The sequence below is a fragment of the Belonocnema kinseyi genome, chromosome 8 (genome assembly GCF_010883055.1).
Source record: "Belonocnema kinseyi isolate 2016_QV_RU_SX_M_011 chromosome 8, B_treatae_v1, whole genome shotgun sequence".
Lineage (NCBI taxonomy): Eukaryota > Metazoa > Arthropoda > Insecta > Hymenoptera > Cynipidae > Belonocnema > Belonocnema kinseyi.
The window spans coordinates 74,435,376-74,449,152 of NC_046664.1; the positions used below are offsets into that span (position 1 = coordinate 74,435,376).

Consider the following 13,777-nt stretch of genomic DNA (forward strand, 5'->3'; position numbering starts at 1 on the left):
TTGAAATGTTTGGTATTGGATATTGTTGACAGATGACAATACGCCAATTAGCACAAATGGTAAGTTCCGACAGTGCCTACAAGTGTGCCTACTGGCCGTTAATTGGCAATACCGGTTTCATATGTATACACCTGGTATACGTTTGCTTTATCATACGAATTTTAGAAATGTTTGATTATGTAATTAAGAAAATAATTGGACAAAGAAATTCGATTAATTTATTTGTAACTGAAAAAATTGGTCAAATTTCAATCTTTTATTAAAATAATTTAAAAACATTATGAAATGTAATCCCTTAGACGGTACGGAAGGATGGCAACATGAGGGGGGATAAGACAAAAAGAATTACTGTAATAGAATTGAGAAACTAATAAAATATTTCGCGGAATAGTAGTAGAAATAGTAGCAAGATTAGCAGTTCTCAACTTGGTGCTGCATACGCAAAATATTCTGAACCTAAAAATAAGGTATAAAGGTGTGAAGAGTAATATTTTTTAATTGTATAATGCATCTGCGCAATTCTGTTTTGTTCTTTCAGTGGTTGAAGACCTTTCAGTTTCACGAAATACAATCAACTGTCTGAAATTTGAAGTTATGATACCCGCTGTGATACACTAACCTAATATTTTGGACATTTCCTTGCTCTCAAGTTGCAACCGTGGAGCGAAGACGGGACAATCCTATCGCAGTATTAAATATAAATTCCGTATAGGTGTTACTGAAGGCATCCTCTATGTTTGAAAAGGCTGCTATCGCTATATCCCCTACCTTTCCTGTTTTTTGAATGCGGGATGTAAATGTATTAAATGCGTCAATAGTAGATTTTCCTTTATGTAAGGCAAGCTGAATACTGTAAAGAAGTTTATCGGATATGATTTCATCCTTTGCATTAAAATTGGCAGGTATGCTGAGAAAATAACTCTGGACCCTGAATCCTTATATTTACTCCTTGATTTCAAACGCTACCAGATCCTTAGAACAGAAACTATTTTATCAAATATTATCCCAATGGGCTAAAAATTTGGCGACGTCTTTACGACATCGTTACGACATCTTTACGATAACTTTACGACATCCTATGTCTATTTAGTTACATTGTCTTTACGATATCGTAAAGGCATCGTCAGATCATATGACATATTTACGATATCATAAGTTCGACTTAACGACATGGACATAGGACGTCGTAAAGTTGCCATAAAGACGTCGTAACGATGTTGTAAAGACGTCGCCAAATTATCTGCCCACTGGGATCACTATGGCTTTTGATGAAAATTGTCGTCCTAGGGTTTTCATCAGTTCTATTGTATATTATAAAAACGTACTTCTGACTTATTACTTTTATTTCTGCCTTGCAACCCTAAGGTTCTTGAATCAGAGTAAAATTTCTATGGTCCACTATAATAATTCTGCTTAAAACCATCGAAGCAGATTTACAGTGGTAAAGATTAATTTCAATAAACTTCATATTCTAGTATTTTACACTTTTCATTTAAGAATCAGTGTTATTCATCAGTAGTTACAAGGGAAGCTGCTCTTCCACTGATATCAGGGATTCTTTTGGTATGAAAAGTATTTTCTTTTGGATCCCTCTCAATCCCAGATATGGTTTTACATTTTATCTTTAAGATACTACTGGCTCGATGAGCCATGTCCTAGACATTTAATCTGAGCAAATGACGGTGAACAAGTTGCTTTTAAAATGGCAATCCTCAAATCTCATGGTAATGTCACCAGGTTTTATCACGTTGATCTTAGTGTCGAGGGCGGCCTAAATAACCATTGCTTGTTCTAAGTTGAGCCTCTCTTGCAGCCACTTTCATTAACAACCCTGTCTCTCTCGATCTTCCTGTCTTTTTTGGATCCAGCACCCTCAGTAGCTTTAGTTTCGTTTATTATCATTTATTAAAGAGGAAAATTGTAGTCTCCAGAACCTACGATCATGGTTCCTTAAGGGGTCATATGTATACCTTCTTGAGCGGAAAACTTAAGGAAAGTATGGATTTTTTCAAAGGCATGTAGCAACGATTTTATTACATGGAAATTATAATTTTTGGATAGTTTATTTTTCACTGAAAATAACAAGCATTAATTGATAAAAAATATTAATAATTGGCGGAAATATTGCCCTTTCCCCGAAACCCTCTTTTTTATGAGGCTTTCGATGACCACGATGCAAGTCCATCAGGTGAACTGAAATCATAAAATTTTAAAAATATTATTAGTATAGGGGCCTTCCTAGTACTTGAACTATTATTTGAATAAATATATTGGTTTTTCTACATACGGGAACGTTTTCCCCAAAAACTCAATTTTTTTAGACAACATTAATTACGAACAATTTTTAAAAAATTAAAGAAGATCGATCAAATAGTTTTCCGGCAATCGCGGTCGCGGCCAAGTAACTTTTGGAAAAACACCAATTCAAGATAATCAAGTTTAAAGTTTCAAGCGGCCACGGCAAGGCGCGCTTTAAAGCGCTGCAACTTTCCATCTATTGCTCAGATCTCTATGAAAATTTGGAAAAATGTTTTCAAGGAGTTTTACTGTCAGATGAAGCAATCATAATTTTTTCAATTTTTGTGAGAAAAAAAAGGTATATAACCCCTTAAAGCAACCAATCCCGAAGCAACTGGAACGTGTACGTCATCCACTCCTGCACCTACTATCCTAGAAGGTAAGCAAAAACTTGAAATTTACACAAAATACTTCGTAAAACACTGTTCCTTAGAATGCGGTCTCTAGCCGTGGATGATCTTACGCGGCAGACAGCACAGTTGGAGATGAAGGTTTCACCTCTGGATACTTTTTTAGAATAACCAATCTTTGTACAATGTTAAGAGGAACAGTGTTGTCGGACCTGATGCAGTGATCTCAGAAGAACAGCCTTTTGCCTCTGAGCATGATGCTGTCAAGCTGGAATTTTGTTGAGTTGCCTAAGAAATTAATATTTCATACCTTCGAGACAGCCGATTATGAGAACCACAAGATGGACTTTGTAGTCTCGGTACAGCCTGCTCGGCTTGAAAAGAAGAGCCTGATAGTTCGCCCTTTTTTCTTTCTCCTTTGGCGTGATATTACCATCGGCTGATGCCGAGAATTCAATCACATAAATTATCTTGTTCCTTAGGTCTTGGAGGACAATATCAAGCTTGGTTGCACTGATACACTGAGTGGTGGAAAACGAGAAAAAATCTAGTAGATCTTAAACTGGTCATTCTCTACAACGGACTCCAGTTCCCTCTGGGCATATAGCAAGGCCGGCATTATATCAACACGATAGCAATGCCAAAGATGATAATTTAACACTTTTAAAGCCGCATTCAGTCTCTATATGTACCCACCGCATGCATACTTTGCAAGTCCATTGAGAACATGTCTAATTGTTTCTAGCTCTTGCTTGCACGCTTGGCAGTTGTAATCGCTTACAGGTACATTCATTATGCGCTCACGGTAACCTGAGGTGTCTATAACGCCGCCTTAAGAGGCAAAAAGAAATCCCTCCATATCCGATCTTAATCCAGCAGATTTGAGAACCATGTTGGATATACCCATCGATAGCTCTTCTCTACGTATGATGCCGTAGAACTTACCATGACTAGTCAGCATTATAGGCTAGTCAGCATTATAATTTTGTAGCAGTGAATGTTCTACTTCCTGTACACGACTTTTAAACACCATAGAAGTTGAATATGCCAGGCCATATATTGTTTCGCTGGAATTGAATGGGAGACCAAGCTCCTCTGCTGCCCTATCTGCGACTCGGTAGAGAAACGCCGCACCGTTAATAACTTCAATTTGATGTACGAGTCGCATTAGAGAATCCAAGATCTTTTAGAACTAAGCAGACTGTAGTTAGAACCGTTCTTAGATGAAGACACTCTAAGCTCTGAAAACGTCTACCCCCTTTATCTCGAGAGAGGTATATACGAGGTACAGAACATCTAGGATGATGACTTCGATGGACTGTCATCATCTTGCGTGTGCCTAGGTCAAGTTGCTGCAACTCATCGACGTTCCATTTTACTGCACCGAACGTGCAAATCATAGCACGAACGGCAAAAATATTGGTCGCTGAATCTCATTCCTCCGAGATAATTTGGAAGCCCAAATTCTTCTGAGGATTTTGCGATAGCTTGTTTCAAAAGCCGTTTTGAACACACGCACATCTTGGGTTTCGCTTTCGGTATTTCCAGATATGCATATGTTTTTCCATTACCCAGATTTTGAATAGTATTTCCACCTATGAATTAAAGATCCTGATCGTCACGAGTTAATGTATTTTCTAGTCTTCCTTAGTGCAAATGGACGCAGGAACACTTGTCCAGTCCAAAGCTCTTGCCAATGGCTTTTAGAGTACATATGAACTGCCGCCACAAGGATTCCAAGGTTCTCTTTTGAAGAAGCAAAGAGTTTAAGGTCGTCCATGTATAAAAGGTTGTTCACCTTAAGCTCTCTTCTGTTCGGCTAGCCACATAGGTATCCAGAGCTTTTACCACGGATCACAATAAAAAAGGCAAGAGAGAGATGCAGAAAAGTATCGGAATCAAGGAATCAAAGCTCTCCTTGGAAGACCACCCTCTTACATGTGAAATAACGTGTAGTGACTTGTCTTTTGTCAGATGTTATGACAAATTGACTCACCGCGTCGGTGAGTTTCCTTACTAATAGGTAAGGATATCCCTCCTGATTTGGTCCGACCATTTAAAACCATCTTCTTGCGTTTGTTCGGGGCTATTTCCTGATCGTTCCCTCGGTTCGGTCCTACTGCCACTCCTAACTGAATGATAACCTCCATCTGAGCAAGGCCTATTGTGGATGGCACGGCGCGATACTGGTGACGTAACCGCATAATTCATCGCAGTGGGGAGTTAGCCCAATGAAACGTGGTTTACTGCAAGAGCCGAAGCTCTCGGGCGATTATTATTATTAGTTCATCATTATTATTCATTATTTATTATAAAAGGCAGGTTATTGGAACTTTTTAATTTCGTCCTTTTGTTATTGCCCATAAAGACATTTAGGAATTATTGCTTTACAGAAAAGTTGGTTCTTAATATCAATGAATAAATCTTTCAATGATGCAAAATATACAAGAATGAAACGAAAAACTATTTGTTAGTAAATTGATACTTTCATCTCATCCTTAATTATACAGTGTGCCTAAAAAGTCCCGAGACGGTTGGATATTTCCTCAGGTAAAATATTTTTAAAAAAGTGAAGGTCATTCCTGAAGTGAATTTCAACGAGGTATTCAATGTTGACCTTCATTTTGACCTTGAAGTTGACCATCATGACTTTTTGAAGGTCAACTTTGTTTTTTAAAAATGGAAACCCCCTTTTTTACATCTGCAATCGATAGAGTGGAAAATTCTACGTTCAGGCAAGTACCCAAGTCATAGGTCAATTGTACCGTTGAAGGTCAGTTAGAGGTCATTTGAAACTCAGAAAGTTTTCCAAGAGGTCCATGCAATTCCTGAAGTAAATTTCAACGAGAAATTCATTGGTGAGCTCTGTATTGATCTTGATCATAATCTTCAAGGTTTTTTCAAGGTTTTTTCTAGGCAGTTTACGTTTACGTTTAGCATTACCCAGGAACAATGACGTGGACGTAGTAAATTTTGTTCCCTTTGGGGTGCTTGATTAGCGTGAGTCCCCTTGCCACTCACGCTTCCGTGAAGATGTTCGAACTGAAAACCTTGAGATTCTTGACAAAAAGCTATGCGATTGTAAAAATGAGTTACAGCATTACGAATCATCTCCCTATCTTGGTCCAATTTGGTTTCTGGAAAGCTCTTCATATGCACGGGCATTGAGATTACCATCGACGATGAAAGGGCCTATCAATGTATCATTCAAGATACCAGCCCAAACATTCATCTTTTGTGGATATTGTATGTGACTCTCCAACATCTAATCAGGATTTGTGTCAGACCAATATCTACTATTTTGCCTGTTAATTTAACCTTTTAAAGTGAAAGTAGATACATCTGAAAATACTGTATTGTACAAAAAAGAGGATCTCTATCAATTCTGTCCATCATAATTTCACAAAATTCAACCCGACGATCAGGATCGTCTTCATTGAGCTCTTGTACCAGATGAACTTTGTAAGGATGGAAATTAATGCTTTTTAAAATATTTCGCACTGTCTCAGGAGCAACGTCACGCTCATCACTAGCTCGAAGTAAACTAAGGTGTGGGTTTTCTACAAATTCTTGGGCTATGCGCATTTGCATCTCCTCAGATCCTGCAGATTTGGGTCGACCAGCTCTCTGAAGGTCCTTGACAGATCCATGGTTCATGAAGCGCTTTAAAGTTCTTTCAAATGTTGATTTTGAGACAGGATTAAACCCTCCTCCATTAGGAACAGTGCGATTAAAAAGCAAACGAACTTGATCATAAAATCGAACTCGATCTCCCCAACCACACATCATTAATACAGATACCCTCTCTCGTTCCGAAAGTTTAGTTTGCGCCTTAATAATCTTTTAGCCAAAGATAGTAAGTATGTACTCGTATTACGTAAATTTAGATTCGATTCGTAATATTCGTATGGAAAAACGGTATAGGACTGTATGTATAACTCTTCGGGGATGAACAGAACTCTCGCCAGAACACCTGGAACTTTGAATGAAAAATTTCCTTATGATTTTACAATATTCAAAATGCTGTAACCAAAATCAATACATAGCTCACCAATGAATTTTTCGAGAAATTTACTTCAGGAATTACACTGACCTCTTGGAAAACTTTGTTAATTTCAAATAACCTCTAACTGACCGTGAACGTTATAATTGACCAATGACTTGGGTACGTACCTGAACGTAGAATTTTCCGCTCTATCGATTGCAGATGTGAAAAAGGAGGTTTTCATTTCAAAAAACAAACCATGAAGGTCAACTTCAAGGTCAAAATGAAAGTCACCATTGAATTCCTCGTTGAAATTTACTTCAGAAATTACACTGACCTTCAAGAAGAAGACTTTGTTAATTTCATATAACCTCTAACTGACCTTGAACTTTACAATTGACCTATGACTTGGGTACGTATCTGAACGTAGAATTTTCCGCTGTATCGATTTCAGATGTAAAAATGGGGGTTTCCATTTTTTAAAAACAAACAAATTTGACCTTCAAAAAGCCATCAAGGTCAACTTCAAAGACAAAATGAAGGTCAACATTGAATTTCTCGTTGAAACTTACTTCAGGAATGACCTTCACTTTTTTGAAAAATATTTCACTTGAGGAAATATCCAACCGTCCCGGGACTTTTTAGACACCCTGTATATTTCATTACTTTTAATAATGTGATATTCATATTAATTATTGTGTATTGTTATAGATTTTAGTTCAAGTTTAGAAGAGCGATGAAAATCGTATTGAATTCGTGGGTCCACGGCCTTATTTTTATCAGTATCGTGTACAATCCTGTTTTCGCCACTGATTCAACACTTAAGCTTGTTATTGCGGTAAGTATATAATTTCTTTGTCATAATTACATCACTTTTTATTAAAAGATAACTGAAAAATCCTCTTTAATATTACACATCATCGTCTTTAAAATAGATCTTATAAACAAATGTAATTTTCTGTTCACACAACTAACCTCCAGATTAAAGGAGACCGCTTTGTAAAAAAAAAATCGGGTATCATAAAGAAGTTATTAATGACCGTAGATTTTCCATAGATGTAGATAGTATTTTTTCTGTCATTTAAATTAATTTTTCAGTTAACTTTGAAAAATTCTGTAATTAGCTAAAGATTTCGTAATTATAAATATATAATAGAAAAAAATCAAGGTGAGCGAAAAGAATTAAAAATAGATAAACAGCAAAATTTAAAAATTATTACTTTCGAGTTTATTTGTATTTCTATCAGTAAAAGTTTTTCAAGTATCCATTTTGTTTTCTTGAGATAAGCAGAAAAAACCATTTTAGATACGATAAAATAACTTTAAGAAGGAGCTGTGTTTCTAGTTTTAACTACTTAGAGTTCGCAATTTTTTAACTTACTTAATCTGTAAAACGTTTTTAAGTATTTGGAAGAATTTTCCAAAATTACAACTTATAATTTTTCATTAAATGGACCATTCTTTCTTTCGGTGCCAAAAATTTCCCTAAATTTTGACGAAATTGAAAAAAAGTATTGATCTCTAGCCTATTTTTTTCAAAAAAATTTATTATTTGATTTAAATTTACAAAGTTACAATGAATTATTTTACTCTGAAATAGATACAATTTTCGTTTTGTTCCCAGTAAGATATGCCACTCTAATGTTTTACTAAAAATATACCTATGGATAAATTCTAAAGTAAAAATATATGAATAAAAACTAAAATTAAACAATTAAACATTAAAAGACAATTTGAAGCGGTGACATTTAAAAAATATATATTTAAAATCAACATTTTATATTTGTTTTTGAAATTTTTTATTCATCAAGGTCTTTACTTTAAGTTAATTAAAATGGTACAGTAAATTAAAACTATTTTTCAGATTAAATAACTTTATCCAGTTCCATTTTTTAAATTCGCAACTGAAAATTATTCAAGTCGAAAAGTTTTCAATTTGAACTTTGATTTGACTATAAATGAAAAAATGTATATTATCAACCAATAATAGAGTACTTTAGGGACCACATCTGAATATAGGGTAAAAAGGGGGATCCAGGGTATAACGATTCACTGTGCATATTCCACTTTGATTACACAGAAGTTTCTAAAATAAACAACAATTACTAACTAGAAATAATTTACAGTGGTTTAGGGTAAGGAAAATGTTTGTTCATATTATAAACAAATTAATCATCGAAATCTGCCATTTAGAAAATATTTAAACAATCTTTGTAAACAAATGAACATTTCGACAATTTTTTATGAATAGGCTTCATTTCTTTTTTGCGGAATCATACAAAAATCTCTTGCTAAAGAGTGCTTGACCAATTTGTCTAAAATGCGCCTAATGTTTTCTTTGGAATCCACTAGACATGTCTTGCAAGGGTCAACTTTCTATCATATTATGTCAATTAAAAAAAAAGGTAATTATATAAACAATTTTTATAGATAAATGCATATTTTGACATTTTTTTGTGTTAAGCCAGATGAAACGGCTTTCTAGTTCATTGCGAAAAAATTATGCCCATTCATAAAAAATTCTCAAAATGAGAATTTGTTTATCAAAATTTTTCGAATAAACATTTTTTTCTATTTAAAATGTGGCAGCAAACTATCTTTGGCAAAATGTATCTATGGTGGGATCCACAAAAAATGAAGTTTATTCATAAAGAAATAATAACACATTTCACTCCTTATTTATTTATTTATAAATATGACCTTGAAAAAAGAAGTAAGGGAAAAGAGAATTCTAGCTAAAAATTTCTATTAACGATCGGTTGGGCGAACGCCTTTAAAACTTTTATTTTAGTTTATATTAGTATTTATGGTCGCAGCTTTCTGTATTTCACTTGTGCAGAACGTTGTCAGGGTCGATCGTCAATCTCTCCTCTAAAGTCTTATCTCACATAAGGTTTGAAAACTAGATTTAAATAGGTTGCGAGTAGACAGGTAAGGCCGGTTCTGGACCACTTTTTTCCGAACGAATAGCAAACTTGCGGCTAAAGTGCAGAAGGCTGTAAAATTGGTTTCGCTCCTTGTACGGACTACCGAATCACAGTTTTGAACTGTCCACAATATCGATATTGGAAACCAATACTTAAAAATCATGGGAATGGATATTTTCAGCTCCAAAAATATGAAATAGGAGATGATATGATATTCGATATCTCAATATTAGGCTATTTAATACCTGCTATTCCCGGAATTGAAGTTTTTTACCCAAAAATAATGTAATTTATGTATTAAATGCTTATCGCAATGATGCGTCATTGAAAATTTCCAAGATCTGCAACCACCCTCGTGCTATTATAACGATTCTCGGTAAACACAATTCAATTCTGATGACACCATAGTCGATTCCTGGAATCCTTATCTATGTGAACTTAATTAATTAAACGTTCTGCTTTGATATTTTCCGACAGGGGCGTCATATTTCATATAATGCTAAACAATTTCTGGGGTAAACAAAATTCCATTATGATGGCGTCATCGTGATTTCTGAAATCCTTATCTACAGTGTTGCCGTGTTTCACGAATCTTGAAAGAATGGAAAAAAGATATATCCAATTACATAGAATTCTGAGAATTGTTTTCTTTCAAAATGGTATCATTTTACATGTATTACTGAGAAAATAAGGCATTATATCGTGCTTTTTAATGCAGGTTCAAACACGTTTTTCGGCAAACAAAATTCCATTCTGTTGATGTGATCGTCGATTCATGGAATCCTTATCTATGTGAATTGAATTAATTAAACGTTCTCCTTTGATATTTTCCTACAGGGGCGTCATATTTCATATAATGTTAAACAATTTCTAGGGTAAGCAAAATTCCATTCTGATGACGTCACCATAGTTCCAGGAATCCTTATCTACAGTGTTTCCATGTTTAAAAATTTTTTTCCGTACTAATAGCAAAATTTAAGATGGAGTCTGGATCGCTGTGTGTGTGAGTGCATATCCGTCTGAGTTAGAAGGTTTGTATCCATGTAAGGGTGGTTAAAAGTGCTAGGTGATGAGTCATCATCCCCCTGATAAATGAACCACCAGAAGATATGATGACGTAAGTGGTGTCTTATTTTCTGTACATTGATGAATTTATCATTGAATATAATTGCTTTTTATTACCAATATAATTCTGAGAAATAGTCGGTGTCTTTGATGTAGAGTGTGTGATATGATTATTTTGAGGATAATTTATGAAAAATGTATTTTGCAAGTTTAAACAGGTTTGAGCAGAAGAGTGCAAGGTGCTGAATCATCATCCCCTTCAATAGCTGAGTCGCCGCTCGGGAAAGAAGATAATGACGTAAATGGTTTATTTCACATGCACATGAGAGGGTAGCAATTCAAAGAAACATTTATTAAAAACTTCAACAGAACTTTTTACTAACAATGTTTGCCACTATTTTGTTTGATGCATAAAAGATGCATGTGTGAAAGGTATGTAAAATCACAATAATAGTGTTCCATGAGGCAGATCAAATGCTCAGAGACCCTTGTCGCTTTATTCTCGTATCAAGTAGTGAGCGAACGAGGACTAGAGATAGCAGCCACACACGTTGTAAACTCGTAGAATCATACACGCATCAACAGTCTGAGGCTGCACACATTTCATTATCCTATGCTTTCGATCTCTACAGATCACTTCTTCTTCTTCTTCTTCTTCTTCATCTTCTTACAGCTAACTAAAGTTCGCTTTCGTAGTCATACGACAAAGTTTGATATTCTTTCTTTTTGCTATATGCTAGGTCCGTCCACCTCTGGATGAGGTATACCTTTGTAACAAGACACTAAACAAAATTTCGAGACTCAAGAGAGAGATTATAGACAGCATACATTTAATTTGAGACCTTTAATGGATGTTGAATAACTTAAAAAAAAAAAAAATATAAAGAGTACATTGCCCAACGCTTATCACTCCTTATGTCATACAACAATATTCGAGCTGAGGTCGCATGACTTTTTTATACACCGATATATGCTCGCTTTTCAGATTTCATTTACAAAGGTCAATTTTTTGTCCATAAACTAAAAGTTTAAAAAAGACAAAATATAATAAAATATTTGCAAATTTTTTCAATCATTCACTAAAGCTACTGTACAGTCTTCATAGAAATCGAGGATGATCTAATTTAGCGTTGAAATTCTTTTTCTATGTATAATGTTGAATCTTCTGAAACAAAGAGGTAGATATATATATTACTATCAGAGTCCATAGAAACCTACCTTACCGATATTCTACAGATGTAGTGGTTCGTGCTATGTTTCCACCATATGCTTAATGGCTTCAGCAAATTATACTGCACAATTTTTTGTAAACAACTTCAGGGTTATTTTTAGTGACGCATTACTTTTTTTAAACTGCGAAACGTTACATGTATCTATTATAATGTAAAACCTTCTAGAACATTGAGGTAAAGATTGTTAGATAATAATAGAGACAGTAAATCTTATGCAGCATGTATACCTTAGCGAGAAAGATAAATGGGGAGAGAGATAGACATGTATTAAAAAATGTTTAAATTCAAAAATAATTTTGTAAAATTTGGAATATTGCAGAAAGCTTTACGATTGAGCGACTCTAAAAATACCATCAGATTTTGAAGAGGTCCTTTTACATACAGTCGATCACTGCAACAGGTTTAGAATTTATTGATATAGCTAGGATGTGAAATAAACTATTAGCAATTAAGACTTGATAGGTCCCACGTTATAATAATATTGCAAGCGAGCGACTAAGCAAGTAAGTCACTGCTGCCAAGAAGCCCACTACTGCTACTTATATTTAAAAACTGATGTCTGTCTTTTAGCAGATATTTTCGAGAATTTCAAATTGAATTATTTCTCCACCTACAATTTAGATCCACTGCATTTTCAATATTAACTATCCACTTAAAATATGGGCTTTAGTTAAAGAAACCAAACTGTTTTAGCTGGTTGAGAAAGGAGTTGGAAAAGCAGGAAATGGAGCTGGAAAAGGAGGAGGAGGAGGTTTTTCTCCTTCTTCTTCTTCCTCTACTCTTTGCTTTTTGAAAAGCAGTTCCACCGCATGTTTAAACTTTTACGTAATGCATGATAGATTCTTCAGTGGAGAGAATTGTGGTTTCCAGGCTTCCTTAATAGTTTTTTTTCTCATCACATTTAAAAATCTTATGTTTCCGATAAATTGCTTTCCTATCCTTATCAATCAGCCTGCTACTGCCTTGCAGGTAGCTTTGAAATTTGGTGAGAGTCTCTCTTATTCTGTTTATGAGTGTTTGCTAAGCAAGAGTATTTCTCATGTCTTTTTAAATTATCAAGTCTTGAATAAGTTCTGGAGCAACTTGAACATGTGCAAGTCATCCTGTCACTGATACAGTAAGAATGGTTGTTAATGAATGAAAGCTGAGCTTATAAACTCCTCCACCTCCTTCTCCTCCTCCACCTCCTCCTCCTCCTTTTCCAGCTCCATTTCCTCCTTTTCCAACTCCTTTCTCAACCAGCTAAAACAGTTTGGTTTCTTTAACTAAAGGCCATATTTTAAGTGGATAGTTAATATTAAAAATGCAGTGGATCTAAATTGTAGGTGGAGAAATAATTCAATTTGAAATTCTCGAAAAGATCTGCTAAAAGACAGACATCAGTTTTTAAATATAAGTAGCAGTAATGGGCTTCTTGGCAGCAGTGAATCACTTGCTTAGTCGCTCGCTTGCAATATTATTATAACGTGGGACCTAGCAGGTCTTAATTGCTAATAGTTTATTTCACACCCTAGCTATATAAATAAATTCTAAACCTGTTGCAGTGATCCTCAATCGTAAAGCCTTCTGCAATATTCCAAATTTTACAAAATTATTTTTGAATTTAAACATTTTTAATACATGTCTATCTCTCTCTCTCCATTTATCTTTCTCTCTAAGGTATACATGCTGCATAAGATTTACTGTCTCTATTAATATCTCACAATCTTTAAGTCAATGTTCTAGAAGGTTCTAAATTATAATAGACACAAATAACATTTTTGCAATTTAAAAAATGTAATGCGTCATTAAAAATAACCTTGAAGTTATTCACAAAAAAATTGTGCAGTATAATTTGCTAAAGCCATTAAGCATATTGTAGAAACGTAGCACGAACCACTACATTTGTAGAATATCGATAAGGTAGGTTTCTATGGACTC

General features: G+C 34.7%; 1 protein-coding gene across 1 annotated transcript in view; it reads left to right on the forward strand.

Moving 5' to 3' along the window:
• The first annotated feature begins 10,672 nt into the window (after positions 1-10,672).
• The window catches only part of LOC117178551 (venom acid phosphatase Acph-1-like), a 17,238-nt gene continuing 14,133 nt past the window's right edge, over positions 10,673-13,777 (forward strand). Inside the window, exons 1-2 of the mRNA XM_033369979.1 lie at positions 10,673-10,677; positions 12,551-12,608. Of these exons, the coding sequence (XP_033225870.1) occupies positions 10,673-10,677; positions 12,551-12,608 (63 nt within the window). The remainder of the gene's footprint in view (positions 10,678-12,550; positions 12,609-13,777) is intronic.